This window comes from Musca autumnalis, unplaced genomic scaffold, assembly GCF_047663935.1.
Source record: "Musca autumnalis isolate F117 unplaced genomic scaffold, ASM4766393v1 scaffold_4, whole genome shotgun sequence".
NCBI classification, from domain to species: Eukaryota; Metazoa; Arthropoda; class Insecta; order Diptera; family Muscidae; genus Musca; species Musca autumnalis.
The window spans coordinates 17,638,677-17,663,223 of NW_027411977.1; the positions used below are offsets into that span (position 1 = coordinate 17,638,677).

General features: G+C 37.8%; 1 protein-coding gene across 4 annotated transcripts in view; it reads left to right on the top strand.

Annotated features, from left to right (window-relative positions):
- foi (solute carrier family 39 fear-of-intimacy) overlaps positions 1-24,547 on the top strand; it is a 53,237-nt gene that overhangs the window by 23,534 nt on the left and 5,156 nt on the right. Inside the window, exons 1-5 of one of the 4 annotated variants that reach the window (XM_073981010.1) lie at positions 2,873-2,994; positions 3,422-3,730; positions 17,919-18,728; positions 23,882-24,293; positions 24,365-24,534. In XM_073981010.1, coding sequence (XP_073837111.1) covers positions 18,174-18,728; positions 23,882-24,293; positions 24,365-24,534 — 1,137 coding nt within the window. In that variant the 5' untranslated portion in view covers positions 2,873-2,994; positions 3,422-3,730; positions 17,919-18,173. Of the gene's footprint in view, positions 1-2,643; positions 2,999-3,421; positions 3,731-17,918; positions 18,729-23,881; positions 24,294-24,364; positions 24,535-24,547 lie in introns of those variants that run through there. The other 3 variants (XM_073981009.1, XM_073981008.1, XM_073981007.1) reach the window with 3 other exon arrangements.

Below are 24,547 nucleotides of genomic sequence, written 5' to 3' on the forward strand. Positions count from 1 at the left end.
TATTATGTTTATTATGTTAACGACAGAATTACCGACAATTATCGATAACTAGAAATTGTTATTTGTTCATAATTTCGATAAATAACGAAATTTGTCGGTAAGTTACCGACCAAAATAAAATTGTCGCTAACTACTACCGATACGGCAAGTGTCGTTGTTGTTGTAACAGTGTTTGTTATTATGTTTGTTTGTTCATTCTTCTGTTCAATCTGGCTCTGGATCTGTCTCCAGTTCCAGGAAAGTGGCTGCTTCGATGGGATGTAGCCACAGATCCACTGGAGTTAGATGAGTAGGTTTGGCTGCGCAGTTGAAAAGGTGTTTTGTGTCGTGCGGGCCCATGCCACATACTGGGCAGATGTCTTGCACGGCGCGGTCGATTTCCGCCCAATTAGGCGACTGCAATATCCCGAACTGCAATATCAGCTGCAATAAATGGGGGATGTATTTCGAGGACTTTATTCACACTATTATTGCTTAAGGCCTTGGCATCTGCGTCCGTGTGAATGCTATTCAAACCTGCTTGATATGCTTCTTGATCTAGGGGTTCTCTTCTGTATCGTTGGACCTCTCCCTCTAGAGCATGGATATCGTTCCTGATCTGCCTGAATGTGTCGGGCTTACCCACAAGATGGTGATTGAGGTGGCTCACACGGTAACATCCAAGCAGGTATTGCAACGAAAGCATATCATTGTGTTGCTTTACTGGAAGAATATTTGCCTCCTCATGTAGATGGACCACTGAAGATTTGAGGAGGCACCCTGTTGCTGTTCTCAGGGCGGCATTCTGGCAAGTTTGAATATTCGTATGACATAATCTCGGGGACCAGACCGGCGCCGCATAGCTTACCGACCGACCGACCTATCGCGTTGTATGTGGTCAACAAGGTTTCTTTATCTGCACCCCAAGTGCTGCCGGCTAGGGACTTGAGGACATTGTTCCTACTTTTCAGTTTGTCGCAGATAGTTGTGACGTGCGTGCACGACGTGAAAGTAGTGTCGGATGTGACCCCTAAAATTTTGGGGCAGTTTGTGGTCGGAATTTTGCTACCGTCGACCACGACACTCAATTCTCTTCCAAACTGCGCTGTCCATGTGGTGAACAGAGTGGCTGTTGATTTTGTGGCGGAAATCTGCATATTCCTCGAATGGAAAAAGGTGGTTAGATCGGTTAAATAGTTGTTCAGTCTCTCACAGATGTCATCCGCATACGTTACGATCTCGATGCCGTCTGGAGGGTGCGGAATACAGGAGAGGCAGAGGTTATCAGTTCCGGAGATATCACCCCGCCTTGGGCAACTCCCTGTTTCACTCTACGGGGTTTGGACTTCTTGTTCCTGAATTCCACGTACGACTGGCGTCCGCACATATAATTGACTATCCAACGTTTCAAGCTTGGCCGGAGGGTTGTCTGCTCAATTTCCTCAAACAGCGTGGAGCGCCTGACTGTATCAAAGGCTTCTGATAAGTCAAGCGCCACCATCACTGTTTTATCGCACGGCCGTCTCTGGTTGAGTCCTTGACAAATATGTGTGGTAATGGCGTGCAGCGCAGTTGTCATGCTGTGCTGCTTACGGAATCCATGCTGATGATCGGCAACTTGATAGCTATTTCTGATACTGGGGAGGACTAAGGCCTCAAGGGTATTTGCTACGGGCGACAAAAGCGAAAAAGCGGCCTGTACGATTCACTTTTGCTGGCATCCTTGCCGGGCTTCCGTAGTGGGACCACCCTGCCCATTTTCCAGATTTCGGGCACAATGAGGGTGGATAGCGACAAGTTGAGAACTTTAGTGAGCTACTCCACTCCCGGCTCATCCAGCTGCTTCAGCATTACCATGGAGATTCCATCAGGGCCCAACGCTTTGGATGATTTAGCGCTCCTGATGGCATTGGCAACATCATCCAAACGGTCCCAAATAGCTTATTATTGTAGTCGATTGCTTCCTATCCGCTGCCACACATGCGCTTGTATTTGTGGGTCGGCCCATAACTTGTGTACTAAATCGATATTTGCCCTCAAATAGTTTCATGGAATTCTTAATTTGTGACATTCTTAACCATTTCCTGGTTTGCCTTGTTATCGACGATAACATCATTAACTGTCAAATTGTAAATGGCCAATGAAATCTAACTTCCCATCTGCAATTCCATATTCAATTTCAATTTTCCCTTAATTGTTCAATAGAATATTTAAATTTATTATTACCTTAAAATACCTCCTCAACCCCCTTCTCCCTCCCTTCTATGTTATTGGCAAAAAATATTCAATCAGCTATTAGAACGTACGTTGAACATAGTTTTGACCCTAGCCCATCCAAACACACACACTCCAGCAATTGTTGGGGTTATACCCTTTTCGGTTTTTGGTATGCCGCCACAACAATTACCGCAACTTGTTGGCTTCATTCAAGCTACAACTAACTATTCCATGCCAATTTAACGTAACCGAAAAATCGTTCCATGCATACCAAAATTAAATCTAACCTTGAAAACTTTCAAATACTAACTTTGTGTACCAGCCAGCGTACAATCAGCAAACAGCAAGCCAACAAAAGCGAACCTCCCAACCAATCTAGCTACCTATCTGCCTACCTACCCATAGACCCAATCAAATGCTAAATTTTAACTGCCACAAAAATGTTTAGTAGTCAACGTTAGTAGCATTCATTGTACTTGTCACATTGGGTTCATGTATCTGCTGCTGAATGTGTTCGGGTTGCACTGTGTGTGTGTAAGCGAGCGTGTCTTCTTCTTTACACCAACAACAATAGCTTGATATTTGAATACAAAAACAATATCGAGTTAAACTAAACAAAAAATAACGGCTCAAACGGGCCGGGGCCGGGTAGTAAATTGTTTTTCGTTGCTCCAGTGGATTGTCAGTTATCAGTCAGCCAGTCAGTCGGTTATTACGGGTGGGTGTTTGTTGTTCTGTTCTGGTTCATTGTTGGGGAGGAGTGCTCATCGCTCATCGTTCACGGTTGATCCAACTATAGTAGGTATCCTGCCTCTGCGTAATTGTTGTTTCTGTTTCTTTACAACAACCACAACAAAAGAAAACTACAACAACAACAGTAACAGTGAAAATATTTGCAATAATAGCACCAAAAATAGCATCGCGTGTAACCACCGATTTTTCATTATCGTAACTTATTTAATGTTAGTGCATGAATGTGCGTGTGTGTATGTCCGTCTTAAGGAAATAGCTCCATTAAAACATGTGTATATATCTTTGAGTGTGTGTGTGTGTTGTGGGGGAATGTGCGAACGCTTGAAGAAAAACTTTTCCTATACAAAAACAAATTACCTTCAAAACAATTCCAACATTTTGCTTTTGCTTCAAACTGCGAATTTTCCTGCAAAGTTTTATCAATAATTTTGTTTATTTGTTGTTGTTGCTGTTGATTTTTTTCCGATTCCAGTGTCGTATAATCCTTCATGATTATTTTGCCCGTGGCAGTGTTGTCTTTCCTGAAAAAAAAGTGATTTGCCAATGAAACAACCTTTAAGTTTAGTTTCGTCTTACAACTGAACACGAGGTGAAATTCAAAACGCATCACTAAAAAAAATATGTTGGTGAAAAATTCAAAATTAGTGAAATATTTTTGGTATTGAATTCTGTTACTAACAACCAAAAAAAAAATGGAAATTTAAACAAACTAATGAGTGTGTGAAATTCGTGGACTTTCCAATGTGAAATGTGGGATAATAAAATTCTAGAACCATTGCAAGTAAGTCTCGACAGTTGTTCATTCCCAATAGCCGAGTGTTATTGAACCCAAAAATGTGGACATGATCACATTACAGAATAATGTAAATGTCTCATCGTTAAAAAAAAAAACAAGAATGCCACTTAGACGAGATATTTGGAACATTCCGGCCATTATCGAGAAAAGTACAGAGAAAAAAGTGTATCATTGTTAAAATACTACAATGCCTGGACTAGAAACTTTATGCCGAGAGGTATGTAAAGAAGTGTCCCTAAATATTGGTAAATTTTGGGTCCATAACTCAGGAAGAATTGGCCCTAAATTGGATTAAAAAGCGAAAGGTTTGAAAGAAAACACTGTCATAGTCCTTCTTGGAATTAGATCTAATTTTGGGCCATTCCTTTCGATGGTTATCGTTCCAACCCCCGAAAAAAACTGTTACTATCTCAAAAGGGGACCCAAGAACCAACTCTCGAATTAAGCGAAAATTGAATTTTTGTGAAAGGAGGAAAGTTTTGTCCGATATGGACCTTCATGGAACTTTTGGAAGAAATTTTACAATGTGCAATGTTTCGTCAAGTTTATATAAGGTTTAAGTATGTGCTGCCTTCTAATAGTATCTAATAGGTCTTCTATCTACTAAAGCAGACTTTTCAAGGTCTTCTGTCCACCAAAGAAGATATTAAAAGTTCTTCCGTCTACCAAAAAATATATTAAAAGGTCTTCTGTCTACTTGAGAAGGCATTAAAATGTCTTCTGTGTACTAAAGAATATCTTTAAAGGTATTCTATCTACTTAGGACGACATTAAAAGGTTTCTGGTTACTAGAGAACTCCTTAAAAGGCCTTCTGTCTTCTATGGAAGATCTTCAAAAGTCTACTGTCTACTAGGAAAGATCTTAAAAGGTCTTCTGTCTACTACACGGAGGAAAAACGGCCTCTCTAATATATGTCCCAAAAATATTTTGCAGCAAACATATATTTGTTTGCAATCAGTCCCAAACATAACATATGTTCTTACTTGCTCTCAGTAAGCGCTCACTGGTAATATCAAACATATAGACACATTTATGAATGGTGGTGGTTTATTGAAAGACATAGAAAAAAGGAAAAGCAACAGCGGATACATAGGTACATAAAAAATTCCAAAGAAATACATAACACACTTTAATAAAAAACTGAATGAAATAATTTATGAAAAGTAGCACTTTAGAAAAGAAAAATTAAAAAAAAAAAATTCTCCTTAGTTGTGAAATAAAACACATCTTTCTCAAAGTTGAAATCATCAGCGGGAAATCGGCATCTGAAATCAAATGATTTTCTAATGTAACTAGCAAAGTACCCGCTACTTCGTACCGAAATCCAAATTGTATCAAATTTAGTACTTTTCGTACCCATAAGTAAAAATTGTCAAAACTACCTCAGTGCTAAGTTCGAACAATAAGCTTAATTCAGAATTTCAGGATTCCAGATACATATATCCGATCACTCAAATCCAAATTTGGTACCATTTAGTACTATTCGTATCCAAAGTACGAATTTCTAAACCTACCTCTATCAGCACTCCAACATACAGTTGCGTTCAAAATAATAGCGCCCATACAAAAAAAAAGAAATATGTCAAAAAATATGGTTAAACTTACCCATTTTGGTTTATTTTAAATTTGTGTAACATTGTTTGCCTCCCAACAGTTAATTCATCAGCAGAAATGGGACAATCTGCTTTAAATTATTTACTGTTCACACCAACATTATAAATCGTGTTTAAAGTTTTTGTTCAAAAAAATAGGAGTGTGGAAGAAAAAGGACGATAAAAATAATTTTAGTTGAGTTTAGGATCAGAATTGTCAATATTTTAGCTAACAGTAGTAAATCCAATTGATTTTATGAGATTTGATTGTTGTTTGAAAACAAAAGTCCTTTGGAGGTAGCCAAAAACAGGCGATTGTCCTTGCAGAAATTTTTTCCATAAATTGAGCACTTATTGGGCAACTCAATGGATTTTGTAGACAAAAGCTTTAACGATTAGATTTGTTTAATGCTATGGATGTTATCTCTAACAATATATAATGATTGGTATCCATAAATTTGTGTATTTTGATCCTTGATCCAAGTTTAAGACAGTTTACATTACCCCTTAAGGTAAGGTTCGGCCAAAAAAAAGCGTATCTATAAGGAATTTATTTCCCAACCAAATAATATTTGGAAGTCCTTAGGGTGCTAACAGTGTGTATGCAATTACTTTTGCTTCTATTCAAAAAATGTTTAAAACGTGAACGGTTGAAATGTACTTTGAACCATTTAGTGATAGGCAGGCTGGGATTACACAATGGTTGGTATACGCCGTAATATATTTTTCAATATAAACTTACGTTTTTCACTCAAAAATACTTCATTTAGGTTAGTTTCATTAAAAAACTGTTTATTATACGATGCAAAACCTAATAAAAATAATCTTAGGTCAACTTCAAAAGTTTGTCTTTAAAGTTTCCTTCTCAACAAAGCGTTTTGAAAAATGTCTCATATGTGCCAATCATCCAAATATTCAAAAATGAATCATATAATCAATTCTGCGTGCAGTTAAGATGCTAAGGACCTCAAAACATCACTTGATTGAGAAATCAATGCCTTATAGATGCGCTTTTTTAACCGATCCTTACGTAAAGAATTAATGGAAACCGGCTTTAACTTGGCTCAAGGATCAAAATGCACGAATTTCCGGGATACCGATCATTATATATTGTTCGAGATAACAGCCAGAGAATCAAAAAACTCTAAACACTAAAGTTCTGTCTACAAAATCGATGGAGTTACCCAAAAAGTGCTCAATTTATGGAAAAAATCGCTGCAAGGACAATCACCTGTTTTAGGCTACCTCCAAAAGAACTTTTGTTTTCAAACAGCCATCAAATCTCATAAAATCTATTGGATTCACTACTGCCAACTAAAATATAGACAATTTTGATCTTAAACTCAACTAAAAATATTTTTATTGTCCTTTTTCTTCTGCACTCCTATTTTTTTGAACAACAAATTTGAAGGCGATTTATAATGTTGGTGTAAACAGTAAATAATTTAAAGCAGATTGTCCCATTTCTGCTGATGAATTAACTGTTGGGATGCAAACAATGTTAAATAAATTCAAAATAAACCAAAATGGGCAAGTTTAACCGTGTTTATTCGACCATTCCCTTGGTGTGAATGAGCACTCCTATTATTTTGAACACAGCTGTATATTTTAGTTCCGAATTTCACGATTCCAAATGTACCCTATCACTGAAATCCAAATTGTACCAAATTTAGTACCATTAAGTACTTTTCCTAACCATAACTAAAAATTTACACAACTTTATCAAACCTACACTCCAACAGTACTCCTTATTCCAAATCTCGGGATTCCAGCTATATCCGTTCACCCAAATCCAAATTGTACCAAATTTGATACTATTTAGTACTATTCGTACCCATGAGTACGAATTTCCACAACTACCTCAACCCTACACGCCAACAGTAATCTTAATTCCAAATTTCAGGATTGCAGCTGCATCCGATCACCGTAATCCAAATTGTACCAAATTTAGTACCATTTAGTACTTTTTGTTCCCATAGGTCCGAATTCCCAAACCTACCTCTATCCAACACTCCAACAGTAATCTTAATTTCGAATTTCAGGATTCCAAATGTATCTGATCACCCAAATCCAAATTGTACCAAATTTGGTACCATTTAGTACTTTTCGTAGCCATAAGTACGAATTTTCAAAAGTATCCTAATCACACACTCCAATAGTAATCATAATTTCAAATTTCACTATTCCTGCTCTATCCGATCACTCAAATCCAAATTGTACAAGATTTGGTACCATTTAGTACTTTTCGTACCCATAACCAAAAATTTCCAAAACTACCTCAATCCTACACTCCAACAGTGATGTTAATTCCAAATTTCAGAATTCCTGCTATATCCGTTCACCCAAATCCAAATTGTACAAAATTTAGTACCACTCAGTGCCCACAAGTACGAATTTAGTTCTTTTCGTTGCCATAAGTACGAATTTCCAAAAGTATCCCAATCCCACACTCCTATAGTAATCTTAATTCCAAATTTCACTATTCCAGGTCTATCCCATCACTTAAATTCATATTGTACCAAATTTGGTACCATTTAGTACTTTTCGTACCCAAAAGTACGAATTTCCAAAAAAACTATCCTACACTCCGACAGTAATCCTAATTCTAAATTTCAGGATTCCAGCTCCATCCGTTCCCCCAAATCCAAATTGTACCTTATTTGGTACTATTTAGTACCTTTCGTACACATATGTACGAATTTTGAAAACTACCTCCATACCATTTAGTACTATTCGTACACATGAGTACACATTTTCAAAACCACCTCCTTATATCAACTCATCTTCTAAACCTTTATTTCATTCTATCCGTTCACGTAATACCAAATGGTACTAAATTTAGGAACTTTTAGTACTTTTCGTACACTTATAGTTCGAGTTTCCAAAAACCTTTCTAACTCTCCATCAGTGAACCTCATTCCAAATTTCAGAATTCTAGCTCTTCGCGTTTGCCTAATACAAAGGGTACCATATTTAGTACCTTTTAGTACTTTTCGTACCGTTCTAGTTCGAATTTCCAAAAATCCAGCCTTATCTGACACCTTCGGGCCAAGGGTGACCCTCACCCAAAATTTGAAGATTCTAGCTTTAGCCGTTTAGTCTGGGCGTTGATTATCAGTCAGTGAGTCAGTCAGTCATCATTACTCAACTCTTTTATAAGTATAGATAAATATTTCATATTTCAAATATACATATCGTCACCAAAAATGCCTGAAGACGAAACCCACACGCAAATCGAAATTCATTTTTTGATGGGATCTGATACATAAAGCTAAAATACATGCTCTGAAAAATTTTCAAGCTTCTTCGTTCAAAAACAACGATCCTATTCAAGAAATGGCATTTCGGAAAATGGGATAATATTGCAGATTTTCTTGTAATGACGGATCCCAACACCAAGCGTTTCCGGTGTTTTGGGTTCATTTATTACTCCCATTCGTATAGGATTGATAATATCCCGAATACTCGCCCTCATAAGAATTAAATTTATTATATTATTTGTTTGGACATAAACAAATTATGTTTGGATCCAAACATACACTAGCGATCATCTGAATAGGTGTCTCTATCTACTAAGGAAGACATTACAAGGTATTCTGTATTCTTAATAACTACTTAAAAGAACTTCTGCTTACTATATAATACCTTAAAAAGTCTTCTGTCTACTACTAGGGAAGGTCTTAAAAGGGTAAAAAATCTTCTATCTACTATATAAGGTCTTAAAACGTATTCTGACTACTAGTGCAGACCTCAAAAGATCTTCTGTACACTAGAGAAGACCTAAAAAGATTTTCTGTCTGCCAGGGAAGGTCTTAAAAGGTCATCTGTCTACTATAGAAGGTCTTAACAGACCATCTTTCTATAAGTGCAGACCTTAAAAGGTCTTTTCTCTACCAGATAATACCTTAAAAGATCTTCTGTCTAGTAGAGAATAAATTACAAATTCTTCTGTATACTATAGAAGACATTAAAAGGAAATCTGTTTACAATAGAATACCTTAAAATGACTTCTGTCTACTATGGAAGACCTTAAAAAGTCTTAGTAGGGGACAGACAGTAGGTCATGTGCCCAATGTCCTATATATAGGACGGATTCAAAAACCACTTTTTTCAATAAATGTTTAAAAACCTATAAACGACGAGCCAGAGGATATTTACGTACTGGTTTTTTTAATCGTGTCTTCTATGAATGAACTTATTGAACTCCTATTAAATAGCATGAGATCTTCTATGAGAAATCCTACTACTGATCATCAATAAGAAGACCAACATATTTTCCTACTAGACTTCTATGAAGAGACCAGCTGAATTTCTATGAAAGTAAGCCAGTAGTTACTTGTACCCGATTGCAACTGCGAGCTGACACGATAAATATGGAGTAATTTAATACAATTTTTCATTCCGCTCTTTTGGGCTCTCGGAGCACACCAAAAATTTGGCTTAGATCCACTTAAAGACTAGTTTTTGAATTGCTTAGAATTTTTACCCACTTCAGAACTTTTTACATAAGAGTTAAAATTTTGAAGAAATTCGAAGAACGAATAAACCGATTCGAACCAAATTGTGGGTATCGTAATATTTTGTCCAAATTTAGTTTATATTCAAAGACGGGCCTCCCCCACAAAAGTTTAAAATTTTTTCGGTAAAATGGTTTGAACGATAACAATCGAATGGGGCAATTGATTTGGTGTAAACTTTGCACATCGTATTATTCCTTCCAGATATATATTCGAATATGGACTATATTGGTCCACTCCTTCGGGTACCTGCCACACAAATTTTGGATAAAGTGAAATTTATGAGCTCCTCCGGGATAGTTTTGATTTCTTTTCACTAGGTTGCCTTTGGGGCTCCCTTTACGGTGGTACAATTTTTTTCTTGTGCTAATCCATACTTCCTGAGATATTGGCCTAAAAGCTCCAAGAAACCCTGACGGCAACAACCAAAATGGCGAATCCGCAAGATAATTCTCGCAGGGAGTTTCTAATTGTTGTAGACTTTGCACATCGTATTATTTCATCCAGTCATGTATCAGGTTGGAATATGGACTATTTCGGGTACCTCACTCACAAAATTCGGAAAAAGTGAAGTTTAAGAGCTCCTCTAGCATCGTTTTCATACTTCTTGTTATTTTTTCTGTCAGTGGCTGAGGATATATCTCCGTCAGCACAGCTGACTAATACTTTTTTACTTGTTTATCTCTAATTTAATGCATTTATTTTGGTTATGCAAAGATAGTTGTTTACATATGTAAGTTAGATTTACACGTGTTCAATTTATGCAAACATGTAAATATTGTACATTTGCAAATTATTAAAAAATCATTATTATTTGATGAATTGGATTTTGGTCGAATCGGATCTGCTCTACGATCATCCTAAGCATACATGCATTTGCGCATTTTCATGGGACTCCGCTATTTAATCATAAGTAAATAATTTCGCATATTTAAAATTAAAATAGAAAAATGTTATCAAAATATTAAAGCAGACTTGAAACCGTGTGCATTTTTCTGAAGATTTTTTGCATTATTTTAAATTTTATTGATATATTATTGCATATTTGACATGTTTTCACATTTATAGTCGAATATGTCAAAAATTTGATGTCTAATCATAAGGTAACTGTCAGTCGAAATGTCTTTATCTAGGCTACTGTGGATCGTAAGTATTTGCTGCCATAGCAAATTCTGTCGGCCATATTCCATTTTGGAATGTTTCATTTTTGAGGCTAAGTTTTTGGGAGTTACGTTTTCCCGTTCGATATTGGTATTAAGAAAGGGTCATAGTGATAAAATTTAAAATTTAAGTCGGTTTGCGGTTAAAGTTATGTATGACCTTGTATTGTTGTCAAGGGCAAATAGCATAATTGCCAAAAATAACCATTACATTAAACAAAAACAATACGCATTGGCAAAAACGATTGAAAATGTATAACGTATGCTTTGTAATAAAATTGTTGAATGTAGGTTGATACATATTTACATATTCACAATGATCGATAGACACTTTCAATCGAAAAACAAAACGTTGTACGTCAATAGTAAAGGTTGAAACAATAACATTCACATGTCAGTCAGTTTTAGGCGCGAATTTCAATTTCAGTGTTGTACATTTAAAATATTTATTAACGAGGTCTTTACGTCTCCATAGTTTAAGGGAATGTTAAATAAACTTAATTTACATATGTACATATGTATTTTTCATTAAGACTTTAAGAAGATATAACAATCTAAACTTTTTATATTGCCAATATAATAGTATAATTACATAATATGTAAGCTTGTGGGGCAAAATGTTATTCTGTTCCTTTTCGTTTTAATTTTAAAAAAATTACAACTATTTTTTGTTCATTATAAAAGCGTGAGCATTAGCACAATGACTATAATTATATGATAATATATGTAGGTATTTGTTTCGGTATGCAAACTACTGTCATTTTAATGGTTTTCAATTACATTAATTAATTTGAAATAATTACAAATTAAATTAATTAAAGCTGATGCAATTATTATAAGGATTGGGTTTGCGAAGTAGGACCGATAAAAACACAAAACAGATGTTAGATCCAGTTCGAATCTAATGGCCTCATCTAAACCGGGCTAGAACTACCGTTTTTTTGCATTTATCGGGCCTTTATCTCAGAAAGATTAGTAATTTCGCCTTGCTGTCTTTGGCAATATTGTAGCCCTAAACTAGAAGAACTTATCTATTGAAAAGACCACAAAAGAAAAACTCTGTCTAGGACATCAAAATCGATTAAATATAGAAAATTGTACATAATTGCTGAAATTCTGGTCAATATCAGCTAAACTATTGTGAGTTGAACCAAGTGACCTTTTGCAAAAATGTTCCAAATAAAATTCTTACTTAATGTTGTTTCAGAGGTATTTTGCATCATATCTTTTACAACACGTATTTCAAACACAGTTCCACACCAACAGTTTATTCTCGCATTTCGGATTTCACCCATTATTGACATACAGTGGTGGCCAATAGATTTGCAACAAAATTGCACGTTTTACAAAATTTTCTGTAAAATATTTTTTTAAAGACAATTTACGCAGTTTTTTGCAATTATTTAGAGTTCAATGTTTCAAGTATAAGAAAATAAAAAGTTTTGACACGTTATCCAACAAGAATTATGAAAAAATTTGAAAATACATAAAACGCCTTAAAATTTAATGGTCAAAACATATGCATCTGAGCCACTGAGGATATGAGTTCTCTAAGTTGTCAGATCGTATACACTATCTCTGCAAAGGGATTTAAAAAATCTGGATACAGAACAAGATAACAAAAAAGACGATAAACATCATGTAAATTGGCTTGCTGTAAAAGACACAATTTCAAGAATTGTCTGCCTTTGAAAGTAAAAACGCGGAAGGACTGCCGTAGTTTTTAGTTCTACACAGAAAACTAAACAACGTAGAATGGTTAAATTGGCAAGCTGGACCACCTGTGTGGTCTTGTTTGTTTACTGTTTATATATCCTGGTACATTTTTAGTCAATCTGGGAACTCTCCTTATCGAGATATCCTGTAGCTAGTATTTATTGTAATAGATGCTAGCACATCCTCGTGAACTAAAAGTCTCATAAAACATCTTAGTTTCAAAATATTCCCTTTTTGAGACCTATAGGACATTGTTTGCATCTAATATAATCTGGTTCGCACTTGGTCAATATGTGAACCCTCCTAGTAAGAATATGATGTGCCTCATATTGTTGTTACCAGTTAATCCTTGTCAAGAATAAAATTCATAAAATATCATGATTTTTAAAAACGTTTTTGTAAAAAAACATGTAAAAAAGTATCAGTCGGCTTTGCCGACAGAGATATACCTTCAGCCTATTTGAATTAAACTACTTATTTAGGGGGGTTTCCAAATTTTTTGGCGTATGAACTTTCGACAAAAATATGGACATAGGAAAAAAGCTCAAAGCTTCGAGAGTTGCCATGCGCTCCAGCCACTACATATGGTGCCATAGGGATTTTTTACACTTTCCTTGCTGTTTTCTCAAGAACTAGAGACTTGCCCCTGATAAAGATTTTACCGCCGTAATGGAAACAGCGAATGCAAGTTGCTTTAACAAAAATCAAAGTGATTCGAGAGCAGGTATTAAGGTGAATTTATCCGAAATGTTGTGTGGGAGGTACCCTACGGTGTGGACAAATACAGACCATATTCGGGTATGATCTATATCTGGTAGATATATTACGATGTGTAAAGTATGGGCCAAATCGGTCACTCCCTTCAATAGTTATAATGCGCACAATTTTTTCCGAAAATTTTTGAACTTTTGTGGGGGAGGTACCTGCAGGAGTGGATCGATATGGCTTATCTTTGAACCTAAACTATATTTTCACAAAATATTACGAAGGCCAAATTATGGAACGAATCGGCAGATCCTTTCGAGAATTATGTTGAGCTTCAACAACTACACACGGCGTCGCAGGGTTTTTTTTTGTACCACTCAAGCTATATTCTCAGGAAGTATGGACCTGCCCCTGATGAAACATGTACCGCCGTATGGAGGGAAGTGAATACAAGTTGCTACAACAAAAAACGAAGCGCTTCAAGAAACTGAACTTTTCCGAAAATTTGTGTGGGGGGTACCCGAAGGAGTGTTCCGATTGAGTCCATATTGGAACCGCATCTAACTCTAGTAGAAATTTCACGATGTGCAAAGTATGGACCAAATCGGTTGCTCCCTTCAAGAGTAATCGTGCGCACAAATTTTCCAAACATTTCCGAACTTTTGTGGGGGACGTACCGGAAGGAGTGGACCGATATAACTCATCTTCGAACTTAAACTAAGTTTGGACGAAATATTGCGAGAGTTATCATGCGCTCCAGCCAGCCAGACAGACGGACGGACAGTGCTAAATCAACTTCAAATTGTCTGAAACGGATTTCGTCCAAACATACTTGTGGTCTAAAACCATTATTTCGATGAGGCACATTTGCCCGTATATGGTTCTATCCACCATATGGTAATTAGGACGGCTCTCGCGGTAAAACCTGGGGTATTACTGCAAGGAGAACATGCCATTGCTGTACTGGAAGAATCTTTGTCTCCTCATGTAGATGGTCCAATGACGACGAACTTCTTACAGGTTTGAATATTGTTCCATCACGTTACACTTATATCTGAGGAACACATAGACCCGCATAGCTTACCACAGACCGAGCTAATACGTTAAATGTAGTCATCAAACTTTCTTTATATGCACCCCAAGTGCTGGTGCCTCGGTATTTATGGATCTTCTTCCTACCTTCCAAATGTTCGCATATAATCGAATGTTACCCCAAGAATTTTAGGGTAGATAGTGTTCGGAATTCTGTTGCCATCAACCGGCACATTAAACTCTATACTCATCTCCGCCGTCCATGTGTTGAAAAGAGTGGCCGTAGACTTAGTGGCTGATATTTACATATTCCTCGCGTGGAGAACTAGGACTCCAGCGTTTCACAAATGGCATTTGGGGATGGTACCCGACACCAAGATGGTACAATCATTTACATACGTAACAATATCATAAATACAGTCTGGAGAGGATGGAATACAGGATAGGTAGAGGTTAAACTGTTCAGGAGATATCACCGCACATTGGGGAACCACCTACTTCGCTCCTGAATTCCACTTACGACTGTCGTCCACACATGTAATTGATTATGAAATGATTCAAACTTGGCCGTAGGTTAGTCTGGTCAAGCGGAAGTGCTTGACAGCATCAGAGGCTATTGATAAGTCGAGCGCCAAAATCACTGTTTTATCGCACGGCACTGTTCTATCCTTGGCAGTTTTAGTGCTGCTTACGGAACCCATGCTGATAATCGCCAACTGGATAGCTGTTTTTAATGCTAGGGAGGAGTATAGTCTCAAATCTTTGCTGCGAAAGCACGAAATCGTTCTGTAATATTTATTCACCGCATCCTTACCTGGCTTTAGCAGCGAAACCACCCTGCCTCTTTTTCCCCGACTTTGGCTGGCTGGTTGAGAACTTTCGTGAGATACTCAAACTCCCGGCTCATCCAGCTGAGTCAGCATTACCATGGAGGTACCGTCCGCATATCGATTTCGATGATTTCCCTCTCGGCAGAAAGAGATCTAATGCGACGCAGTACTCTTCTCTTTGCCCGGTTACATCGACAATTTATCGAGCATCCCTGATGTAACCAGACAAATAAGAGTACTGCTTCGCATTAGATCTCTTTCCGCCGAGAAGGAAACACCACAATTAAGACAAATTGTCCATTCGGATCGTTGCCCACAATTCACTAAGTTCTACTCGCAAGCTAGCAACTCTTTAGATAATCTAGCAACTGGCTGCGCTTTTACTCACAGAGGGTTGGCTTGACGAAATTCATAACGCACGTTTGCTTGCTAGTCACGTAGCATCTACTGGGAAATTAGGTATCACTTGTGGTTTCGACCAGCAGGTATATGACACAGCTGCGATGATGTTCCGTAACGTCCTTTCTGCTGCGCGAACTGCTATGAAACTAGGCCAATTAGCTTTAGCTAAAAATGCGACATTCAGATGTGATGAAGTCAGTAGACCAGGTGACGTCATTTTTCAGACCAGGTGACACGATTGGTATCATTACCTATGACTGAATGTCACAACTTATGATGAGCTTTAAAGTCCCCTAAGACCAGTGGGTCCTTCTAACCTTGCAGTTCCGCAGGTCGGCGTGTTCTTCGATACCGAATTTTTGGAGCATACTGGTAATTAACTCAACAAATATGGACTTGCCCCCAAAAAATTGTACCCTCGTAATAACGGCCGCGAGAACAACCTGTTGCAAAAACTCCAATACCTTCCGAGACAAGTCCTTAACTGCACTTTTGCAAAAAATATTGAAAATTTGTGTGGTTGCGAATTCGAGTTGCTTCAAAAATAATCAAAGTGAACTTATTCGTAATTTTGTGTGATAGGTACCCCAAGGAGTGGACAAACATAGTCCATATTTGAACCTGATATATATCTGGTACATATATTAGGATGTGTAAAGTATGGACCAAATCGGTCACTCTCTTCAAGAGTTACCATGCGAACAATTTTTCCGAACATTTTTCAATTTTTGTGGTGGCGATACCTGAAGGAGTGAACCGATATGGCTTATGTTCGAACTTAAACTATGTTTGGACAAAATATTACGAGGTCAAATTTTGGACCAAATTGGTTGATCCGGTCGAGAAATATCTTGCGCTCCAACCACTGAACACGGTGTCATAGTGTTTTTTTGCATCTTTCAGGCTATTTTCTCAGGAAGCATGGACTTGCCCCTAATGAGACATGTACCGTTGAAAGCGAGGCAGTGAATACAAGTTGCTGCAACAAAAATCAAAGAGATTCGAGAGCAGGTCCTAAACTGAAATTTTCCGAAATTTTGTGTGGAGGTACCCTAAGGAGTGGATCGATTAAGTCCATACAAGAACTTCATCTAAGCCTGGTAGGAATTTTACGATGTGCAAAGTATGGACCAAAACTAAGTTTGGACAAAATTTTACGAAAGCCAAATTGTGGACCAAATCGGTTAATCCGTTCGAGAGTTATCGTGCTCACCAGCCAGCCAGACAGACGGACGGACATTGCTAAATCGACTCAAAATTGTCTGAAACGGATTTCGTTCAAACATACTTGGGGTCTAAAACCATTATTTCGATGAAGCACATTTTGGCCGTACGAAAGTGTATATACCCTCGTTAGCATAAATGCTGAGGGTATAAAAACTACAAAGTTATCCAAATTTTCTTTCTTTCATGAATAGGAAGCTCTCAGATATTTCATGAAGGACTCTTAGGGCGCTTGAGGTCTCTACAAGTGTATCCGAATAAACAGCATTCATGCTCACCCAAACGTTTCCCAGAGAATGAGGTTTATAATCCCAAAGCCCTTTCTGTAGCAGTAGTACGGCTACATTACGAATTCTTCCTCTATCAAGAAATTAATTTTTCCATAAAGGCCAATATAGTGTGTTGTAGCTTAACACATGGTCGATACAGCTGACTATAAATTCTATTTACCTACGTACATACATACGCGTTTCAATTATTTGACTGAATCTTAAATTATTGTTGATTACTTCAACAGTGTTCCAAAGTCAGCTAATGGCGATCGATAATAATCTGTTCGATTGAAACAATATCTACTACTATTTGATTGGAATAGTAGACGGAAATTCTTAATACAATCCTTTTATGTGAATATTACGTATGCAAATCATTCAGAATAACAATCTGCATACACGTTTTTGTTTCTAAAACAGGCCTGCTTTGATATGAATTGAAAACAGCGTGGGTTTTATATATCAACGTACCTTCCATGTGGATGAATAAATTTGGTGGTACTATATTGTGTGATTGTGGTTGATGGCTGTGATGATGTTGTTGTTGTATAATTATTATTTCTTAATATGGTTATGTTTGTTTAGAACACAACAACAACAAAAATAGCACCAACAAAACAGATGTAACAATTGAATTTTAATTGTTTCGATAAGATTTTGATTGTTTTTTTTTCTTGTTTTATTCTCTTACTAACAAATTCTCTTCCATTATTTGCTTTCAGATTCTAGTTTTTGTACGACAAATAACTACACGATTATGAAAAACGCTTGACTGTAAGCAATCAGCATCCCAACTGTTAACAAGCAAATTTTTTTCGCTGGAGGAATTTATAGCATTTTTTGTTCTGAAATAAATTTCCATCATAGCGGAATCACAGATCTCCTGTTGGATGCTATTACGCTAAACGCAAACAAGGATTCAAGTAATCACCACCTCCGCCACAAACAGAAAAGCGGAGCTCAAGAGAGTATGAACCATGGCTCGCCATATAATGGCCGTTTGTGTGGTCTGCCTACTGTGTGCAGATCACTTACCTTGTCAACAACATGTTGAGACACTATTTCCGGGAAACATTGGTGGTGGTGGCAGTGCCGCATCTCTTCCAAATGTCCATATCCATAGCACGGGCTGGGAACAAACACCAGTGAATGCCGTTGTATATAAAAATAAAGATGTAATTGCCGCAACGAGTTATTCTGCCAAATCGCAACAACAACATCAGAAACATACCACCGATACTTTTTTATCCACCTCAGCCGCCGCCACAACGAAGAATAACGGTGATAATCGCAGTCGTAGAAGAAAAAAACGTCATGCCGATCATGGTCATGGGACAGCAAATGAAGTCCAAAGACCAGAAATCACAGAAACATTTGTGAGGAGAATATTCAGTGAATATGGCAATGGTGGAGATACCATAAATGTTGAGGATTTCCAGCGTATGCTAGAAAAATTGGGTCTTCATCAATTGCTGCCACAAAAATTGCTGCAAAACCACGAGGTGGAGGAGAATGAAAGTGATAATGAAACCGTAAGTATACAAATTAAAATAAATAAAAAAATAACACTTAAGTACATCTTAAGGGCAGGAAGCATAGATTCGATTTATTTTCGAAAAGGAAAAAACATCAGTTGTATTGAGGATTTGATTTTCCAAATTCCCGGTATTTATCCTGAGAAGGTACAGTTTATGCACAAACAACATCAGTTTAAGATTAAAAGCTCAACTGGAGGAGGTAACCTCCGAACTTGATGTCATCCGGAGAAGAGTATTAATATAAAACCACTAAAAAAGCTTATAAAAATCATCACCTCTTAACGGCACACTTTCATCAATCAATCAGAGCTTCAGAGAACTGCCCAACCCAATAACAGAAAGGATTTTCTGGTATATCGTTACTGTATAGCATCAGTTCGCATATACCTGCAGATCGAATACCCGAATTGAGATCAAATATCCCAGCATAGGAGGCACGACAAGCAAGTCCGTAGAGCCAATTCAAGTGACCACAAAGTCAGGGAAAAGTTAACAGCTTAGTCGTTGGTGATAAGTGGCTAGATCACCCAGGATCGAGTGGAGACAAAATATGTGGGTAACGGTTAAGTCGCTTTTGAACCCTGGAAACGAAGAAGATAGGATCTCAGCCACGTTTGGCGAAAAGGTGACAGTATAATAGTATTACGTCTCATTAAATCGTCTCCAGCCGAGTAAGAACCACAAACACTTTAATGAAACAGGGATTTCCCCAAGGTGGAGTGATATCTCCAGAACTGTTCAGCCTTTATCTCTCCTGTATTCCACCCCCTCCAGACGGCATTGAGATCGTAACGTATGCGGGTGATTGTACGATCTTGGCATCATTTGTGAAAGGCTGAACTCCTCTTTGAATGACACTTTTTCCACGCGAGGAATATATACATTTGTATCATTCAGCTGTGAGAATAATACGATTTGAACAAAACCGGCTTCTCCCTTCGAGGGTTATCTTACGTATTACCCATTTTAGTTGGTACCTTCAGCCTTTTTTTTGAGATTTTGGGCCATTATCTCAGGAAATATGGGATTGCCTCCAAAAAATTGCGCCGTCATAACAGGGTCCGCAAGAAGAACTTTTTGAAAAAGGTCAAAACAATTAGAGATGAGTAACCGAAGGACGGGAACGATATAGTCCGTATTCAAATCTGATACAGGGATAGATGAAATAATACGAAGTGCAAAGTTTCGACCAATCAGAAACTAACTACGAAAGTTATCTTGCGGATTTGCCATTTTCTTGTGGGGTCATGGTGCTTTTAGGCCATTATCTCAGGAAGTATGGACTTGCCCCCCAAAAAATGTACCATCGTAAGGCAAGGACAACCTGCTGAAAAAATCAAAAGGATCATTGAGGATCTGTTAAACTTCACTTTTTTCGAATTTTGTCCGGGAGGTAACCGAAGGAATGGACCGATTTTGCTTGGAAACCGCAAGTCCAATCGAAATGGAGCTAAAGAAAATGTTGTAGCTCTAAAAATTCTCTAGAGGATTGACGTTTATCATTTGTTCCCAGCCTGTACCATTTTTGAGATAAAGAAGCAAGTTTACATTTTTCGGTTTTTTGTTAGGGTTTCGCGATTTTGCTTGAATGTCTTATCGATATGGGACCTGAGAAAATCTTAACGCTGTGAAAATTCTCTACAAGTCTGGCCTAAGTAACTTATTCTAAGTTGTACAATTTTTTTAGATATATAAGTTTAAGTTAGGAATTTGAAGTCATGACATTGTTTTATAAGGGGGCGATACAGAAATGAATTGAATTTGAATTGTCCCAATTAGAACTTTTATATCTCAAAAACGGTAAAACCGACGAGAATATCATAAAGGTCAATCTTGTAGAGAATTTTCATAGCTACAACATTTTCTTTAGTCCTATTTTGATAGGAGTTGCGGTTTCTAATCAAAATCGTAAAAACCTAAACAACCCCTAAAAATATTAACTTAAATCGCGATTTATTCGCGCTCCGGCGATTTTTTTGTTTTTTGATTTTTCTCATCTATAAACATTGTAGTTTCAGAATCCGCAAAAACTTCCAAGGTGTAAGCACCTTCCATTTAAAATTGTTTCAAGAGCACCGTGTTCATATTCGAACCCGATCTATGCCTGGAAGTAATATTATCATATGCAAAGTTATGATTAATTCGGTTACACAATTTCGAGAGTTATCGTGCGCACAATTTAAGCTAAAATAAATAAATTTTGAAATAAATTTTGTCCAAACATACATGGGGTCTAAACACATTATTTCGATGAGGTACATTTTTGGTAGCATCAAAGTGTATATACCCTCTTTAACCTAAAGGCTAAAGGGTATAAATATCCGCCCATTCTGTTCACTACATGAACTGCATCGGTGAGCACTGAGTTGAATATTATAGGGGTCAGATTCGACAACATGTTCACGTTGTCCGCGCATGCCACAGCTATCTGCGACAAGCTGAAATGTAGAAACAAGGTCCTCAAGTCCCTAACCGGCATGGGGTGCAGATAAAGAAATTTTGTTGACCACATATAACGCGATAGGTTAGTCTGTTGTTGTTGTCAACGCGATTGAAGAATAGTCAAACCTATCATTAATACCGGCCTGTGAACTGCAGTGTCGGGTGTCGTCTCATGTCGTCAGTATCTACATGAGGAAACAAATATTCTTCCGGTACATCAATACAATGGCATGCTTTCGTTGCAGTACTTGCACGGGTGTTACCGTGAGAGCCATCCCAATCACCATTTGGTGGGTAGGCCCGACACACCCAAGCACATCAAGGAGGATATCCACGTTCTAGAGGAAGAGGTCCAACGATACATGAAATAACCCCTAGATCAATAGGAATATCAAGCAGGTTTAAATAGCATTCACAGGGACGCAGTTACTAAGGCCATAAATAAATATAGTGTGAATAAAGTCCTCATCCCCGTCTATCGCAGCTGTGGAGTGTCAGCTGCCACGACAAACCAGAGAAGTTTTAGCTCAACTACACTCGGAATATTTCTAGTCGCCTGAATTCTTATAGAGCAAAAGTAGATCGCACCGTGCAAAACATCTGCCCAACATGCGGCATGTGCCCGCACAACACTGCACCTTTTCAACTGTCCTGCCAAACATACTCATCTAACTCCAGTGGATCTGTGGTTGCATCCCATCGAAGCAGCCATTTCCTGGAACTGGGGATAGACTCAGAGCCAAATTGAGCAGAAGAAGGAACACACAAACATACAACAATAAACACTGTTAGAACAACAACAAGCTGAGATGTAGAAACAAGGTTCTAAGGTCCTTAGCCGCCAGCAATTGGGGCGTATATAAAGAAATCTTGTTGAAACTATAATGCAACAGGTCGATCTGTGATAAACTATACGGCGCCAATGATATGTGATAAACTATTGCCAAGTGCAACGCGGTAGAAACACATATATTCAAATCTGTATAAATGCCGCCCTGAGAAAGTGCAAAAGGATGTCTCCTTCTATCTTCAGTGGACTACCTACATGAGGAGTGGTGTTCGGGTACATCTCCTAATGTCGTTTCTTTTCTCTAGGAATATGCAGGTAACCGACAATAAATATACCGCCACTATGTTCACGACAGCACTTTGTATGTAGATAAAGAACTCTTGTTGATCACATATAACGCGATAGACCAGTCTGTGGTAAGCCATACGAAGAATCTTCGTATCTTAATACAGCACAAATACGGGAGATGCAGCGAGAGTCATTCTAATAACTAGAGTTGCGTCGTTCATGAACGAACCGGCTCAAAGGAACGATTCCGTGAAAAGAACGAACGGATCCGTATCCAGCTCATTCTTTTATATCGTTCATTTAGATCCCCGATGGACGAGTCATTGCTGCTTACAAAATTATCAGCATTGGTTTTGCCGTCAAACTCTAAACAAACGCTGCGTTAGCGGAAGCAGCACAAATTTCCACACAAAACAAACAATGATTCAGAGAGCTACTCTCGCTCAGTAATTCAAATCATTCAGTACCACATCTCGGTCATATCTTTCTTTTGCATCATTCGTTCATCTGGTTCTTTCATATCAAAACCACCACCACTACGTTCAGAAACAAAACCACCCCCATTAGCACACAAACAAGCAAGTAACACAACAGTTGTGTCATTCGTGAACGAACATTTTCAAAAGAACGATTCGATGAAAAGAACGACGGAGTCATATGCAGCAGAGAACGAACGACTTCAAAAGAAAATAATACCGTCAAATGCATTGTTGAACGAAAAAGAGCCAACGAACGAAGTAAACGACCCGGATCTTTTTGGTGAACGGAATGAAAAAGATCGATCCGCTCAATGAACGAGATTGCCCAACACTACTAATAACCAATAGTGGATAGGACCCCACAGCCAGCCATGTCAGAAGGGATCTTCATGATATAGAGCAATGCCTTTCGTTGGTGTTGTTGAGGTTACGAAGTTTTTCGTCTCTACAGAAAGAGCCTAACTAATGTTTTGCTTCGCTTTTAATTCGTAGCTTGTGAGGCTACTGCTCACACAGTCATAAAATGACACACATTCGCACTTTGGTCTGTCTGCACTCTTCTTGGTGACACTGATCTAGAGAGGGAAGTCCATCGTCACAAGGGAGAATCCCTGGATCGGGCAGGATTGAATATCGAAGATGCCATTCGGAGATGGCATAAACAATACATACCCCCATATATCACATAAAATGCCAAGACAAACCAGAGAAGCTCAACTACATTCTGGATGGTGCAGCAGCCAGCAAAACATCTCGCCAGCATGCAGTACAGACCTACACGACACATTGCACCTTTCCAAACTTTCTCAACTAACTTCGTGGTTACAAAATATTGATGTAGCCATATTCATGGACCTGGATATACATAGAACAAATAAATCAAATAAAACAGCAATATCCAAAAATTCATAAAAAAAAATCAAATCAGTTGCATTCTCAAGGATCTCCTATAAAAAATCCATCTTTTTCTTCCGTAAAGATATATTTATTTTATTCAATTTAACATGTATATAAAAATCTACCTTAATTATGCTATTTGGGTCTTCCAAACCCACGATCATTGAACTTTACCACGATCGACGATCATCACTCTACCAAAATGCTTTCTAATGAATATCTCGTTCTTCTCTGTTCTCTTTTTATTTCAGTGTATTAGAGACTCAAAATTAATAAGTTATGTAAAACCTGCCTCTACAGAACATCATGATCACGATGGTGAACATGAAGATCATAATCACCACCATCATCATGAACCGCATAGTCATAAACATCATCACGATGAATTAGAGAGTCGAAATTGTTCCGATGCATCAGAAGGTTGTACACTGGCCCATACACATGTGGAAGACGGTGGAGATGGGCATGATCACGGACATTCAGGGTATTTTAATTATACCCTAACACATAACGATATTGTCCATGTGTGCCCGGTTTTGTTGTATCAGCTAACTTCCCAAAGTGATGCCAATAACAAAGGTTGCATAGAACATGAAATATTACGGCAAATCGATGAACATAATAAATCCCATGGTAGTGTAGCCAATGAGGATATTATGTATGGTAAGTAGTTGATATTTAAATATTCGAGTTATGCTGATTTCTTATGGTATACATTATTTCTTTAATTTCAGTATGGATATATTCATTTGCGGCGGTATTTGCCTGCAGTATTCTTGGTTTAGTTGGTGTGGCAATAATTCCCTTCATGAATTCACGTTTCTACAAACACATTATACAGTTTTTAGTGGCATTGGCTGTTGGCACCATGACAGGTGATGCTCTGTTGCATTTGTTACCACATGTGAGTTGAGTCA